The 16,584-nt window shown below is 33.5% G+C and overlaps 1 protein-coding gene across 1 annotated transcript in view; it reads right to left on the bottom strand.

The window, feature by feature from the left end:
* The window catches only part of 5-HT2B (5-hydroxytryptamine receptor 2B), a 332,239-nt gene that overhangs the window by 30,005 nt on the left and 285,650 nt on the right, over positions 1 to 16,584 (bottom strand). Inside the window, exon 5 of the mRNA XM_089647667.1 lies at positions 2,402 to 2,537. Coding sequence (XP_089503793.1) covers positions 2,402 to 2,537 — 136 coding nt within the window. The remainder of the gene's footprint in view (positions 1 to 2,401; positions 2,538 to 16,584) is intronic.

Raw genomic sequence — 16,584 nt, 5'->3', positions numbered from 1 at the left:
GACCTCTAGATTTCTACCAACCTTTCATACCTTTGTCTCAGAAATTCATCTCCCTCTTTTCTATAAAATGACCCTAAACTTAGCATTAAAAAAGTCGGTCAGTCCTGACGTATAGGTCTACTATTATTTGTGAATTGAAAACTCCTGACAGATTTACGTTCCCGAGTCTAAAGAGAATTCAGAAGTTTTCTGTAATTGCTTTAATGATTTATATTAAAAGCGGTTTAGGAATTCTTGTATTCAACATTGAATTAAGAGGCTCAGAGAATTAATTATTTCTTATTCTTTTTGGAGGCAAAGTTCGGTTTTGCGAATTCACAAGAGATTTTACTTAGTTGAAGAATTAGGGAGAAACAACACGAGAAGTAGATGGATGGTAAAATAAGGCGGACGTGTTATGGAAGTGGATATTCAGAAATGTTTAAAAATGGTAGAATTCAGTTAAAAAAAATTGTATTTTTTTTTAGGTGTTGGTCCTCTTTTTTTGACTGATGGAAGAGTTATAGTATCATAGAAGTATTAAAACAAATGGTTTACAATCTTAAAAGCACATGCATCGGGTGGGAATGCTATCCTTGTTCTACTGGTATTTCAATGGAAGGTGCCTAACGTCACTGCTCTCTTCTGCACCGGTGTACAATCGGGAAATTCGCTAAACTGCGCCAAACATTTGTAGATAATTGACACATGGGAAAGGCTCGTTTCTACGACAACGAGTTCAAAGCTCGGTTGTGGAATAATTTACAGGACTCTGTGTTTCCACCCTCCTGCCACATGGGTCTCTTCAAGGCACAGGTTCACTCCTTCTTTTCCAAAAAAGACGCGCTGCAGAGCATCTCCAATGATATAAAACCTGAGGGAAATAATTGATAGGTGATAATTATCTTACTGGTATACTACAAATGAATAACGTCATAATAAAGCCATATAACCCGATGAATGACATATACAAGCAATATGGAAAATTATGAAAATAAAAAAATTCAAAAATTCGTTATTCTTTCCCCTAAATTTATCGACATTTTCCTCGTGTTCCTACTTAATACACAAATATTAAAACATTGCTATGATAGAAATTCTGAATTCCTTCATCTTACCTTCCTTAATCAGTATCTATTTTACAGTCTCTTCTCTTAAACAATAAAGATCCATATAGACATCTTAGTATCTTCTCAGGTAGGTAAACTGAACATTTTCATCAAATTATACAAGAAACAACGCCTACTGATAAATCACCAAGAAGCATGATACTAAAGTGTGGATGTTGACGCAACTTGTATATGCGTCTCTCTTTAATATGTGTTCCCATACTCCTCCTCCCAATTACGTGTTAACCAATTACCTGTTCCTGTTTGACAATTTGGAGTACCTGCATGCCGACATCAGTGACATTGGAACAATTTATTATTCATTACCACACTGTTAAGAAAACCTGTGCTGTGTACCCGTTAAGTGTACTCTCAATGCATCTAATTCGAGTCTATTACAAAATTTTATGCGGTGATAGCCAGCAGTGTATTTCAAGGCTATAATATCGATCGAAAAAAACAACGGTACGTCAGAATCCCTTTTCATTTCTAACTGTTAACAACAGCTCCCCAATAGTTGTGTCAAATATTGATTGCATTCCGCAATAAAACCATACAAAATTTGCGACTCCAGAGTGGGTATAAAAAAATAACTCAAAGGAATCTTTATAAGTGTGGTAGCGGTACATACGTCCCTGACAGAAGGGTAGCGAGCGGCCACCGTCTATGGCTTGATATAAGATCATTCTGGTATTGTGTTCCCGGACAAAAAGTCTGAATACTCTGGCTGTGATTGTACAAAAAGACTCTTATTTCCTGCAACCCAAATCAAAGTATACTACAAGTTTCTACAATAAAATTTCACAAAATCACTACACCATAATACATTTCAAGGTGCACACAGAATAAGGTTCACAAATGAAGGATATTAAAATGGTGGGAGTGTGTCACGTAATTAGAGCCCGGTTGACGGAGAAATGCCACGAGCTGTCCGGCTGTGATGCTGATCCAGAGTGTTGCCAGGGTTGAGAAAATTTCGTAACTATTGAAAATAATATTTGCAATGGGCATATTATATATAGGAGCAAGCGCTCTAAACACAGACAGCCGATAGCCCAAAATCCATTTTTACGTTTCTACTTAAATGTGCAACTTGTACTTACAACAAACACAAAAAGCATTAAGGAAGGAAATAGTGCCAAGCGTTCGTCGGTCGCTTACGGTATATGTTGGTGAATGAATGAAGAGCTGTAGTGAGGAACATAGATTCAGCTCGTCAGCGCTACGTCGTCAGTCGACCGACAGTACGCATGGCACTATTTTCATCCTAAGACCCCTTGCACAAACTCAGGACAGTCGTGAAAAAGAATTACCTAGTATCTGGAAGCCACAGCTCATGGGCGTCTAAGGCAGCCAGGTCTGTCTCAGTGCTGGCGGCCGAGTGTGCTGCCACGTGTTGAGGAGTACTGCGACTGCTGCTAGTGTTTCGGCGCCACGTGTTTCTTCTCTCTGGAACAAAGAAATAAAGATAATCAAAAAACCTGCTGGTTTTTGCTTTGTTATCCAACAAATAGTTTTTTTTTTCAAAATCATCTTTGAATGTAAATTCATTTCTTTTGCTCATTTATAGAACCAACATAATTTTTAGAGCCAGTACTTCCGTAGATAATTGTATGATCAAGTCCTAAAATCAAGCTTTTAAAGATTCCATTTATTTTAAAAGGCTCTAAAAACACTTTCAACCTCTTGGAATTGACATTTTGTTTGAATCTGACAGACAATCTTTGATACGAGTGTAGTTCTTCTCTTTGGTTGGATGGGGTTCTAACTTCGCCTTACTGAGGTTTGTATAGACGTTGTAGAAGTTTGTAGAGACAAATTCTCATAATCTATTGAACTTTTTCTGATTTTGAGCTTCAATCTTGTGTAATTTAGCTTAACATATTCTAGAGGAAAATGTTTGAATAGGATATGTTCCTGTCTTGGCATTGCATGAGGGAAATTTAGTTAGAGCCTTTTGCAATGAATTATTATGTCCTAAATGATTGCGCAAGGTTTGTTCTGCATGTTTAGGTATGTTCTTTAGGTATGTCACATTTAAATATTTTCCTGTAAAATATGATAAATTAAAATACTTTATCATATTTTAACCTAAGAATCAGAGAATGGTAAATAGATTAAAAGAAATGGTCGTTGAAAATTTTCACAACAGCTACAAAACGCAACTAGCCATGAGCGAAACGCAGCGCTGTTGTAATGGCAGCACTGGACTTCTGGCAGTGTCCCATTTACAAGCGATGGAGCCAATTCCTGATTTCAGAGGTATTTAAAATTAAAAAAGATATATTTTTATAATTTTTTTTTTTTACATTATATTCTATGTATTATAGGGATCTCATGGAATTGCACAACTCTCAATGAGATCTCGATACTCTACACAAAGAGAAAGAAAATACACTGATAAAGGAGTTAGATAGTGATCTGGTTATCCAAAGCGCCTAGTTCTCACCCAGGCGTTGCTGGTTTGTTGATAACAATGGAAAAGGCAAATGAAAGATGCGTAAATGTGATCTATGATGGACATCATGGTTATGATCAAGGTGTTGTCATGTTTTGAAGATTTTGTACCTTCCCAAAATATGTTAATATTCTATAAATTTTATTTATTTTGTAGAAAAAAAACAACACTTAGGTAACAATGGAAGTACTGCCTTTTGACGGCCTCCGTGACCGAAGGGTAAGGCTCTCGGCTAGTAGACAAATCCCGGCGTGCGCAAGTAAATTTTATTTGATTAATTAGTGTTATTTTACAATTTATATATGGTGTAATAGCAGCACGTTCCAGAGTGGAAGATACTCTCAGTATCATCCTGGTGTCAGACCACCATTCAGTATTTAAAAGTTGCTTGAAATAGCTTTAGCCGTGTTTGGTGACCATATCTGATTAGCCAGGCACTCTCTCACCTTCCTTTTCCCATTTTCTACCCCTCTGTCACTATCCTAAGTCTCACAACATACCCCAATTGGATAATAAGACCATAGTCTCAATGGCTCCAAACGGTCGGGAGCAGTTAGGACTCTTGTACGGTATTCACATTTATAATTTTATTTTAACTGTTTTCGAGGATATGATTTCAGAAAGAGTTATTCAAATTCTTAATTTTATGGAAATTTCGAACTTCTACCGATTTAGAACATATTTTTCTTGAATACTTGTTTATAAATTCTGTAAAATTTATATGTGGTTTTTGAAGATCCCACCTCAAATGAGGTGTAAAACATTAGCTTTCCATGGTGGGATCGGTAACAAAAAAACAAGTATTCAAGAGAAATATGTTCTAAATCGGTAGAAGTTCGGCTTAAGAACATATTTCACTTGAATACTTGTTTTTAAGTTCTGTAAAATTTATATGTGGTTTTTGAAGATCCCACCTCAAATGAGGTGTAAAATATTAGCTTTCCATGTTGGAATCGGTGACAAAAAAATAATCTTCTAAAATACCGATTACACTCCACAACATACATCAATGTTGTTTTTTGATCAATAATCGTTAATGTTGACTTCTTTTGACTCAATTCATAATGTTTAATCTTGAAACGTTTGACCAAAATAATACCTAATATTGTAAATAGATGTCACTTTCATTTATCAATAGAATAATAATATTGGATTCATCTTTTAGGATAGAAACTAGTTTCCTTTATTTATTATTAGAACAATAAAAGTAGATTATTTTTTTACCGTAGCAACCAGATTATTTTATTTGTCAGTTTATAGATTCCTTCATTGCCATGGTAATCATTGCTATTTTGTTTTCTCGTGGCATTTTCTATTAACATCTTGTCATTGATAATTGGAACTTTGAAATTGAAAATTGGAACCATGAATATTGTTACGTCATATTGCCTATATCCACCAATGAAAAACTCTGAAAGTCTATGGAATAAACTTTCAGAGTTTTTCGTTGGTGTATAGTTTAATAAGTAGGCTGCCGAATGAGAATTATGCTGTCTTTATATTGGCATATCTATGGGTCTTAGGACCAATTTGTTTCATACAAAAAACCCAAAAATATTGATCTAGTGATTTGTTTATTTATGTTCTAACCTAAGCATCCTTGTGTTTTCAATAGGTATAACAAAATAAAGGAATTAGTTAAAAAAATTGGATTTACACCATAAAACAGTGCCTTATTTAACACATCGTAAGTAAAATATTATAAGAAATGATTTATAATCAGAAGACAACGGAATATCCTCTCAAGGACATCAGCAAACATTAATATATAACTTGCTACAATATACAAAATAGAACTCTAGCAAATTACATCCATTTGTTAGTCTGACAACCTGGTATAAAATTTCTTACGTAATTATTATTCTGCGTATATTATCTTTCCAAGGCACTGCGAGGCTCTTTCTGCATGGTAAAAACAACATTGATTAAGTAGCGAATATAATTAATTTGCCTCATCCATAATAACTATATACCATACGCCATACATGATACTGTGCCGAGTCTTAGCCGTGAGTTTAAGGAGTTGGCGTTTGATTTATAATTCATCTTGTGGCTGAAACTTCCATCTCCGCTATGTTTCGCGGCTTGTTATTTTCACTGAGAGCTTTTTATATATTACTACGTCAACTAGTACCCGGCGTTGCTTGGGGTTATGAATGGTTTGGGGTAATGTTTTGAGGTTGTAAATTCTAGTGGTTTTTTTTTACGGTGGTGATAATAAAGGGTTTTCCAATAAGAGGTGTTATTTTGAATACCCGCTATTTCGGTAGATGTTACTTTTGAAGCTGTCATTTTTTAATATTTGACAATTAGAAACTACGTCATTAATAAAAATGGAACGATACACGCTCAACGAACAACGCATTAAAATTATTAAAATTCAATTGAGTGAATCAAATGCAAATCATCTTGTGTGATGAGGCCCATTTCCACCTCGGTGGCTTCGTCAACAATCAAAATTGTCGCATCTGGGGCTCGGAAAAACCCAAGAGTTATTGTTGAAAAGCCTCTCCATCTTCAACATATAACTGTTTGGTGCGGTTTATGGTGCGGCGGAGTCGTTGGACCTTACTTTTTCAAAAATGAGACTGGAGCAACAGTTACGGTGAATGGATTGCGCTATGGAGAGATGATTAATGATTTTTTATGACAGGAATTGAATGGTATTGATCTGGAAAGTGTTTACTTTAAACAAAACGGCGCTACGTGCCACAAAAGCAACGAAATCATTGATCTTTTACGATTGAATATCAAAATAACACGTCTTATTGGATAACCCTGTATTATTCTAAAGAATTAAAAATACTACATTTTATAAGTTTTGTTTCACTTGGGCGTGCTTGACTTCCACCATTCACTACTGTATACCACATTGGTACTACTAAAAAACCTACATAATGTCGACTTTTATTCAACTAAGTATCTTATTCCAGTGCAGAGGTGATGCATTAAGTTTGCTTCGGACGTCCTAGAATTATTGTACAATTCAAATCACATTCTGAAAATTCCTGAAAATAATTAGAAAAAAACGTTTAAACGCGAAATCATTCCAGTAGTTTTTGAGTTTAATAACAAAGAAACAAACATTTTTAAATATATGAATTTTTGGAAATGTTTTTAATACCCTTTCAAAAATATGTAGTGTGCATTCTAACGATTATGATTTATTGTTAAAATAAATATTATATTAATAGTATAATACCTTAATTTTTCTACTGTCGGTTTTTACTATTCGTAAATGCAGAGAAAATAATAAAAAAGTGAAACTTTTGTTGTTGGATAGTATTTACAGAAAATAATTAATGAAATAAAGTTTCGTAGCTTGTGGTGAAAACTATTGATTCTTTAAACCTTAGGTAGGTACTAAATTACTTAACCCTTTAAAAGAAAAAATACATATTTGATAAAAAGTGCCAGAAAACAAAGTTTTTAAAAAATTGTAGGAAAGTAATTTTCGTCTAGTTCATGGTGCTTTTAGGTACGGTAGCTGGAATAATTAAATATCTGAAAATTTCCAAGAATTTCACATTGCCGTGCTTTTAAACCTGGCACACTTCTCTTGGATTACGTACAGGTTCACAGAACAGAGTCAGGTCAGGTTTAAAGTACGTTTTTATATAAGTTTCCTGGAAAAAAAGTGTATCGAAAAATTTTAATTGGGATTTAGTAAATCAACAGCTGAGATGAGTTTACAGAATCGAGGAATGTAGAGACAAAAACTCTCATTATGATTTTTTTTGGTACACTAATGTTTAAGACAAGATTTTTTATGCATAGCACAAAGGGAGGAGATTTTTCAATGTGGATGAGTGTTTCAGGCGAATAATTATTGCTTGTAAAATAATTGTTACAAAAACTCTCGTTTATTTAAATTGCTTAAATGTTGTAACGTACGCGTGTCTTGTATGCGGGAGAAAACACTGTACATAAATAAGAATACACAAGATTGTCTGTGGTTTCTTCGTTGTCATGTATCATTGAATATGTTAATAACTGTCCATTTGACTTTTCCTTCAACCCAATATCACAGTAAAAACTAACATGTCAAATGTGTTTACACAAAAGGCAAAGCATCACAATTGTTTTCTTTTTTACATATTTAGTGTTTCTATCATTTTATTGGTTGTGTGTTTAAAATTTGACCAGTGATTCTGGTATATTTATATTATATTTATATTCTATTTTACCGATCTCTGGTAAAACATATAGCAAATTGATATAATTTAATCACTTATAATTTTTAAAATAACTTTCTTTTTCACGATCAATGCATATTCTGATACGAACTGTCGATATGCTAAATCTTATTTTAACAAGGACAGTGATGAATTGCAGGGCTTTTCTTATTAATGAAAATGTTTTTAGAAAGCATTCATCAAAATTTTTCCGCTTCATCAAGTCTATTGCTTTCCACTACCTGCTAGGAACTTGTATTATTACCAGCTTCATAGTAATTTCAGGTGTCAATAAAACTAAATTAGATATTGTATTAAAACTTATATTATGCGAAAGTTTATCACATCATCACGTTAATCTAAAATATAATAACTATGTTACGCAATACTACACTTATTTAAATATACTAACTATGTTTCGTTTACCATATGATAATTATAATGATTCCGATATAAATTATAACACATATGTTATTTATGATCTAAATAATCTAAACAAATACAATTGGGGCTCATATAGTCTAAAAATCATACATCAGAATATCAGAAGCATTTCAAAAATCGATGATTTTTTATTATTTCTTGATCAATTTAATTACTCATTCGATGTTATAATTTTGTCGGAATGTTGGATAAATAAAGAATACACCTCCAAAATTATACACAATTACTCTGAATATCACACTAACATAAGTTTAAATAAATCAAGTGGAATCGTTGTTTACATCAGAGACGGAATACAAGCACAAGTAGATGAAATTTTATTATCACAAGCAAACTGTCTGAAAAATGTTTTGAACAACAACTTATGTATCTTTGCAATCTACAGATCACCCGCTTTCCAAAACATCGACACTTTTTTGAGCTCACTTCAAGCAATCATCAATAGTTCAAAAAAAAATAGAACGTCAAATCATCATAGGCGATCTCAATATTAATACTATTCTTGAATACCACCGTCAAAATAACAATTATTTATGCCTGCTTACTGAAAATGGATTCATTCAGACAATTAACAGCCCTACTCGAGAACAGGGCATGAGTAAATCTTGCCTAGACCATATCAATGCTAAAAATGTTAACCTAATCGACTCATTTGTTTTTCACACTACAATTTCAGACCACTACACCACAGCTCTCTGTCTTAAAAACAAACCTCCCACTGATGCTAAAATTAAATATGTCCCTCGAACAAATTACAATAACTTAGTCAAAGACTTGCGATCAGAAAACTGGCAAAACGTTCTAGACCAAATTGATACTGACTCAGCAATGAACGAATTTATCACAAAATTACATTCATATATATCTAAACACACTAGTAACATACACATAACAAATAATCAAGTAAAACTCACACCTTGGATCTCCCCTGGCCTTGTCAAATCTATTCACAGAAGGAATCAATTACACGAAAAGGCGAAAAGATGTCCTGAAAATATTTTAGTACAAGCTCATTATAAAAATTATAGGAATTTATGTAAAGATTTAATTAAATCGACCAAGGAAAATTATTATAAAAAAATTATTTGTACGCCAAAACGTCTGTGGGAAGCTTTTCGTAATATATCTAAAACAAAAATTAATAAATCTTCCGAAATTAAATCGTTGTACATTAATAATATAAACTGTTCAGACCCAAAAATTTTGGCAAATTTTGCCAATAATTATTTCACTTCAGTGGGAGTCACTCTTGCGAAAAAAATTCTTGATAAACTTAATACTACTGAAATTGATCTCGCTAAGTTTACTACCTCTAATTTCGGTCATAAAATAGACAGTATACAAACAACGACAAACGAAGTCATGAAAATAATTGACGATCTTAAGTCATCAAATGCTTGTGGTCCTGATAAAGTCTCATCAAATCCGTTAAAACTTATTAAATCCTCAATCGCAATGCCGATCGCGTTTATTTCGAATCCAAGCTTTAAATCAGGAATATTCCCCAATCATTTAAAATATTCAGTAGTTATATTGCTTCACAAAAATGGTGACAAATCGCATGTACATAATTACCGGCCAGTTTCTTTGCTAAATTCAGTCTCGAAAATTATTGAAAAAATTGTAAAAAATCGCCTTAGCACATATCTGGAAGATAATAACATTCTTTCTAATAGACAATACGGCTTCCGACCAGGTTTAAGCACAGAAAACGCTATCGCTAACCTGACAAAAATCATCTCTAATAATATCGATGGAGGAATTAAATGCACTGCACTATTCCTGGATCTAGCCAAAGCGTTCGACACTATATCACATAAAATTCTGTTGAAAAAACTACAGTGCGTTGGAATACAGGGTCAACTATTAAAGTGGATGATTATTTATTTAGAAAACAGAAGCCAAAGAGTGAAAATTAATGATACTCTAAGCGATTCAGTAAATATTAAATTTGGTGTACCTCAGGGAAGTACTTTAGGGCCAATTTTGTTTCATATATATATTAATGAGCTATGTAACAGTTCCCTTGCCGACCACATTATTACCTTTGCAGACGATACGGTCTTGTTATTTGAAGGTAAAAACTGGAATGAAGTTCACAGTAAAGCAGAAGCTGGTATAAACAGTGTTAAACAATGGCTTGATAATAACCTACTCACACTCAACACGGAGAAAACAAAATGCATCCGCTTCAGTGCAACTCAAGCGGGACAACCGAAAAAAACACAAAACATTGTTATACACCACTGCAATAACCTAACTACTTGTAATTGTAACACCCTAGAATGCGTAGATAGTATAAAATATCTAGGAATTATGATAGACAAATTTCTGAGATGGGACCTACATATAGACTCAATTTCCACAAAAGTCCGAAAACTTACTCATCTTTTCCTGGGCATTAGAAATATTCTCTGCATAAAAGATCTTAGATGTTTATATTATGCTCTGTGTAACTCATTACTTGAATATGCATCTTTGGGATGGGGCGGATGTACCAAAACAATACTGGATCCCTTAGCAAAAGCACAGAAATCACTGCTAAGGGTCATCCTAAAAAAAGGTACCCCAGTGATGTATTATTCGAAGGGATACGAGTTCTTGATGTAAGGCAACTACACATAAAAAAAATTATATTACACACTCAAAAACAACGTCACCACTACCCTTCCATTGATCATTATCACGACACTAGACATTCAAGGAGGAATCCAGTTGTTCCACCTACTACTATGACATCCTTTGCCCAAAGACAATTCTATTACCTTGGTCCAAAATTATTCAACCTCTTACCCGATTTATGGAAATCGAAAAGCATAAGCACTCTGCGTAAATTAGTTTATTATTGGCTTCTAGACTTAGGAAGAGTCGAAAGCGAACTTATGATGACCAACAGATAAACAAAAATGTTCTGTACTTACATTTATTCATTGTTATTGGCAGTTAAATAAAAAATTCCTACCATGCATCTGATTTATACAATGCGATTGATAATTTTTGTGATTGATAATGTTTATACAATATGTTTTCATGTATCTTGTTTATATTTTTCTTGATTATGTATATTATATTATATGTACCTTGATTATGTAAATTAATACACAGCACAGTAACAGCGATCAAATTAAGAAACCCACCTAATATTTTTCTTATATTGTAACTATAAATTGAATTAATCCAATATGTTATCATGTACCCTGATACAGTGTTCCTTAATTGCATATTATTAGATGTACCTTGATAAAATTTATCAGGTGTTTTCATAAAAAAAAACTAATATTCGGGTGTACAAATATGTCTGAAAAAGTTTTTATTTTGTTTACTTTGATAAATATATATGTATATAGACTAATATATATGTAATATAATATATAATATATATGTATATATATGTATATTACTAGCGTAACTATTAATGTAAAGTATGGAAACATAATTCATAACAGCAGCGTGTACAAATGTTAACTAAACCAGGCAATTTGGCTGTCCTAAAACGGGAAAATTTCCTAGTTGGACAGCCAAAGCTTCCTTAATATGTATGTAATTATTTGTATGTAATAAATAAATAAAAAATAAAAATTTTAAACGACTTTGACCTTTTGAATTATAAATGTGAAACAATCAAACTTTATTTAAAACCGCTTTATCACATTACCGTAAAATCCGATGTCGACTTATTTCGCTTAGACCGGACGAATTAATCAAACGTTCTACAGAAAAAATAGTGCCGGTGATTTTATTAACATTTAAGAATCTACTCGTCTATCATATGAACTATCAGATATAGCGTGTCGTACAATTTTTAAAACGATTATAGCCCACCAATGAGTGATTTTATAATACAATTTCTTAGCGATCCTTCGTATCACCTTTTGACTGTGATAAAAATGTGCTTTATTTTGGAAATATATATATTTTTTAAATTAACCCCACACAGTATATTTCTCTTCGGGGCTATGTCATCTCTAGGGAAGTTGTGTGAACGCTATTTTTTAGTTAATTTGGGTCTTAAAGAGTCGTAGAAGCGACCTGTTCTCATGTGACAAATGTCAACCGTGTATATATGTTGGGCGCGTTTGGTATGTTTCCCAGTGCCAAAGGAATCAATGACGCTAGTTCCTCGGATAATCTTCTGTTGTAATACCAGTAGGACATGGACAGCATGCCTACCTGACGACTGTTCTCTAAGGATTGCAATTCGTTTGTTAAGAGAATCCATTCGACATTCTGCACGTTTCTGGACAGAATCAAGGGTTTATTCAGGTATTTTGGGGCTCGAGATCAGAGATGGCTGCCATACTCAACAGTGAGGCGCTCTTGATTTGTAAAGGATCAGCAGATGTGTACTATTAATGTATAAGCCGGACCTGTAAACTACGAATGTATAATAATGCTTTTGAAAACAAAAACTCATTGGTAATGTTGGTGATATTTGCCAAATACTACGTTACGCCGCGTCTAGATATATTTGTTTTTTCTTTTCTCATTTTTCACTATGTTAATCATCAAATCTACGTACGTCATTTTTGTGTTGTTTTATAATAGGTGCCTACTTTTTCTCTGTATTTTCTCTCTACTGGATTTTTACTTATAATTATTCCAGTAGTTGTTAGAAATGGATTTGTGTTTACCCATGATGACTATTAAATAAATTTACTGTTGATGAAAAAATTAAATAAATTCCTACGTGAAGTATTTTCCGAGAAACGAATAAAACTGAAGCGTTATTGGCAAATCTTAGCCTAGCGGGTTGAAGGTTGACTTGGAGGATGGGGTTTGGGGTCTATTTGAATTGAATTAATAGCTTGTTGGTGGGGGGTGGGGGTGGATATGGAGAAAACGTATTTTGTGACGTGTAACCGTGGTTCATTAACGTTGGCACAAATCTAATTAATTCACAGACACTGCTTTATCGCCAGCTTTACGTAATTCACATGCAAAATGGCTACAATTAATAACGCGAGATGTTCCTTTTAATCAGACGGCCTCCGTGGCAAAATGGCGAGATTTTCTGATTCGAAATCCTCGCAATATAACCACAGAACCTATGATACACTAAATTTAATATTTTATTATTAACGACTATCAAAATACGTAGACCCTGTATATCAGTTGATTTTATGCTCGGCCTTTTTAGAATGTCGAGCTTTGCAAGGCTCGGAACATAATCGTATATATGTCGTAAGCCTAAATATCAGCAATATTACATGTGTTGTCTGTAATTTTAATAGATTAAGGTGTTTATTTTTATTTTTTAACTAAACTACTGTCTACGTGAGTGGTTTGTCTATGCTTCCTAATGCCATCGCAAGATCACGAATTTTCAAAATGACAACGACAACGGTTTTTTTGGGGGTGTAATTTAAATAAAGTTCTCCGTTTCGATCAGCATGGTATTTCGCGGATACTAATTTTAATTATTATTTGTTCTGCTGGAGTAGTGCACTCATCATGAAATTATGACAAACTATCCTGACCTTGAAACATTTAAAATCATTCTTATAACATCTTTCCAGGCTATTTTTGATTGATTATTATTTGATAACGTCTATTTCCTCATTGCTCGATGAATATAAACAGATAAAATAAGGCAAATTACGTAAATATTGGAGAGACGCAAATCGCAGATTTGACATGCTAGCGCCTCGGCATCTAAAAAAAGAACTAGCGAGGATACGGAATGACTGATATACCGGTCCATATTATTTTAGTATAGATTGTTTTTCAGTCTTTCTCACTAAGGATTCCCGTTCCAAGGCTTGCTGTAGGTTGTTGTGTTAGTGTTAAATCATGATTTCCTTGTCTTTATAATTGTAGAAATCATTTTTGTGTTTACACATAATATTTTCCAAAAGAAAGAAAAACACTCCCGAGTTATGAACAACCTGACAATATTTGAAAAGCTTAGGTGCTTGAGGTGGTTTATGAAAACAGGCAGGACTCTCCAAGAATAGCACAGATGATTGAATTTTACTCAACTCCTCCCTCACACAAGATTCTTAGGTAAATCACTTCTCTCGGGACCTTTATCATCGTTGGGATGCTGTGTGCAGTCTTTTGAGGAACGGAAAGGAGTTAACAGGGGTTTTGATGTGAAATTTTTTAATGATAACACAACATTAAAAAAAAAAATGCACTGCACTGTAATAGTGAAAAACAAACAATATTAATATTGAAATAATACTCTCACATATTTATGTGATTTAGCAAATGGCTGTGGGTCTAATTGTTAACGCCATAGTTTTAGAGAGGGATTGGTATACTTTTGGCATTTTGGCGGTATGGCATTTCACCTGTCTTTGTGTTTCGTGTCCGGTTCAAGATGGTGGCCGTATTGGATAATACCTTTTTATCCCGCCAGAGTTCGTGAATCCCACTCCGAGCTGTCAAATCAGAAAAGTCAATATTATGGTACCAACCTTCCCGAAGAAAAAAAGAATTGTCATTGAGATGTGACATTTCTGTGGACAAATTGTATTATTTCTTCTTTGAAAAAAAAAAATGTTATAAAAAATCTTTATGAATTATAATTTATTACTTATGTATTTAAGTACCTACGTAGAAATTTTATGATTCTACACGATATTTTGGTCGTGATTTATTAAACAAGATAAAATAAGAATCTGCTTTTTTTGAGGGGAGGTTTCTGTTCTCGAAACTATTAATGATGTGATTTGTTTCATAATAAAAGATACATTTTTTGTCATGTTTATTTTTGTGATTTAATGATTAATCATATTTTTAGAAATGATTAATATTTTTAATAGTTGATTTAACCTTCACATTTTGTCTTATCGTTTTTGACAAGTTGATTAATAGCATTAATACACGCCAAACAAAAACCAAACCAACAAAAAGTGACAGATGACAGTAAACGCTTAACCCTGAGAAATCGATTAACATCAGAAAAAAACATGTTTTTATCACGATGAAAATAACATTCAGTGTTGCCAGCATTTTCACATGCTGAAGCACTGAACAAATAATTTCCAGAAGTGTGACCTACCCCGACGTGAATTTATAAATGACCTTTAGCGGCATGCTACTAGAACATTCGAGACTATCAGTATGGGCAGCGCGCATTATCCCTGGAATCTTTTAGACGCCGCGCCGGCCCGCGCCGAGAACCCAGCGCGCTTGCCACGTTCGCCGCTAAGGTTCACCGCATCTCCGGACTTTCGTCTAACCTCCGCCCGCATGGCGTCGAGAACCGTGCAGCATCTCACTGGAGCATCAAGAAGACCTGTGTTCAAGACCAGTGATGAAGTTCATTCTCATGGCATCGAGCTACCGACTACATCAACATGACCACACTCCACCATCGTTCATCTTCGCTATCTACGGTATTGAGCATCGGGCTGATGTACTGGCCATCGGTTATCTCCACCGCCATGGTGTTGAGCAATCGGCCTGCAAGATTCACCACCGATGTGACCTACTTGCAAGTGTACCATCGTGTTGCTCACCGATAAAACTACACTGACTACTAATAAAAACTCCGTGATCCTACCATATCTTTCATTTCGTCTTTACCTACCGTCACCCAATTTAGATTTTATTATATAATTTTTATTTTACTATAAATTTTTTTTGTCAAGATTAGACTAGGTTAATATTAGCGGAAGTAAGTAAATATTGTGCTTAAATCGAATACACGGAGACGCTCAAACACACTTCTTTCGGTTTTTCTCTTCAGTGTGCTTAATGTGATTTGCCAAAATATGAGAATATTTTTTTTTATATTTAACAACACAAATATTTAACAATATTACATTTTTGATCATCATTAGATATGTATACCTTATCAGAAAAGAGGAGTTCTTGTGTCTGATAAGGGAGCCACGATTCTTACATAGGTTTTACGTTGTAATAAAATTTTTGTATAGAATAAAGATTTTTAAATGTAATTTTTAATTTAAGTTTTTTTTTTTAAATTTAAAAAAAAAACAACATAAGTCTTATTCTCCTTAAAGAAAATACCTAATCAGAAAGTAAGTACTAAAAAACAAAAACAATTCAAACATTATGGTTTGTTCTTAGAAATTGCCGCCCGATATAAAAGCTTTTTCATGAGTATACTCTTGCACAGGGTGTTAAGGGACGTATTTGAATTACTTGAAACCAGTGATTCCTGAAATTATTTGGAGCAAGAAATGTCAATAAAATATTGGTCTCCGGTGACTTTGTAATGAGATTTTCAATTTTATTTTTTCAAAAACTAATTTAAAAAATACTATTACATGTCGTCACCTTTTCCAATTTCTATTAATTTCATCTGTTTTTTGTTTAAAAAAATTTCACCGGAGTACGAAATTTAATTTAATTTTTTTACTCCATATAATGTCAGGAATCACTGGTTATAGTAAATCATGTACGTTCTTTAACACACTGAATAGTAAATACGTATTTTGAAGAGTAA

The sequence above is a fragment of the Hesperophylax consimilis genome, chromosome 26 (genome assembly GCF_061612785.1).
Source record: "Hesperophylax consimilis isolate HC1 chromosome 26, BYU_Hcon_1.0, whole genome shotgun sequence".
In the NCBI taxonomy this organism is placed as follows: domain Eukaryota; kingdom Metazoa; phylum Arthropoda; class Insecta; order Trichoptera; family Limnephilidae; genus Hesperophylax; species Hesperophylax consimilis.
Note: the sequence above shows the minus strand (reverse complement) of the source record. Positions and strands in the feature narration are given on the sequence as shown.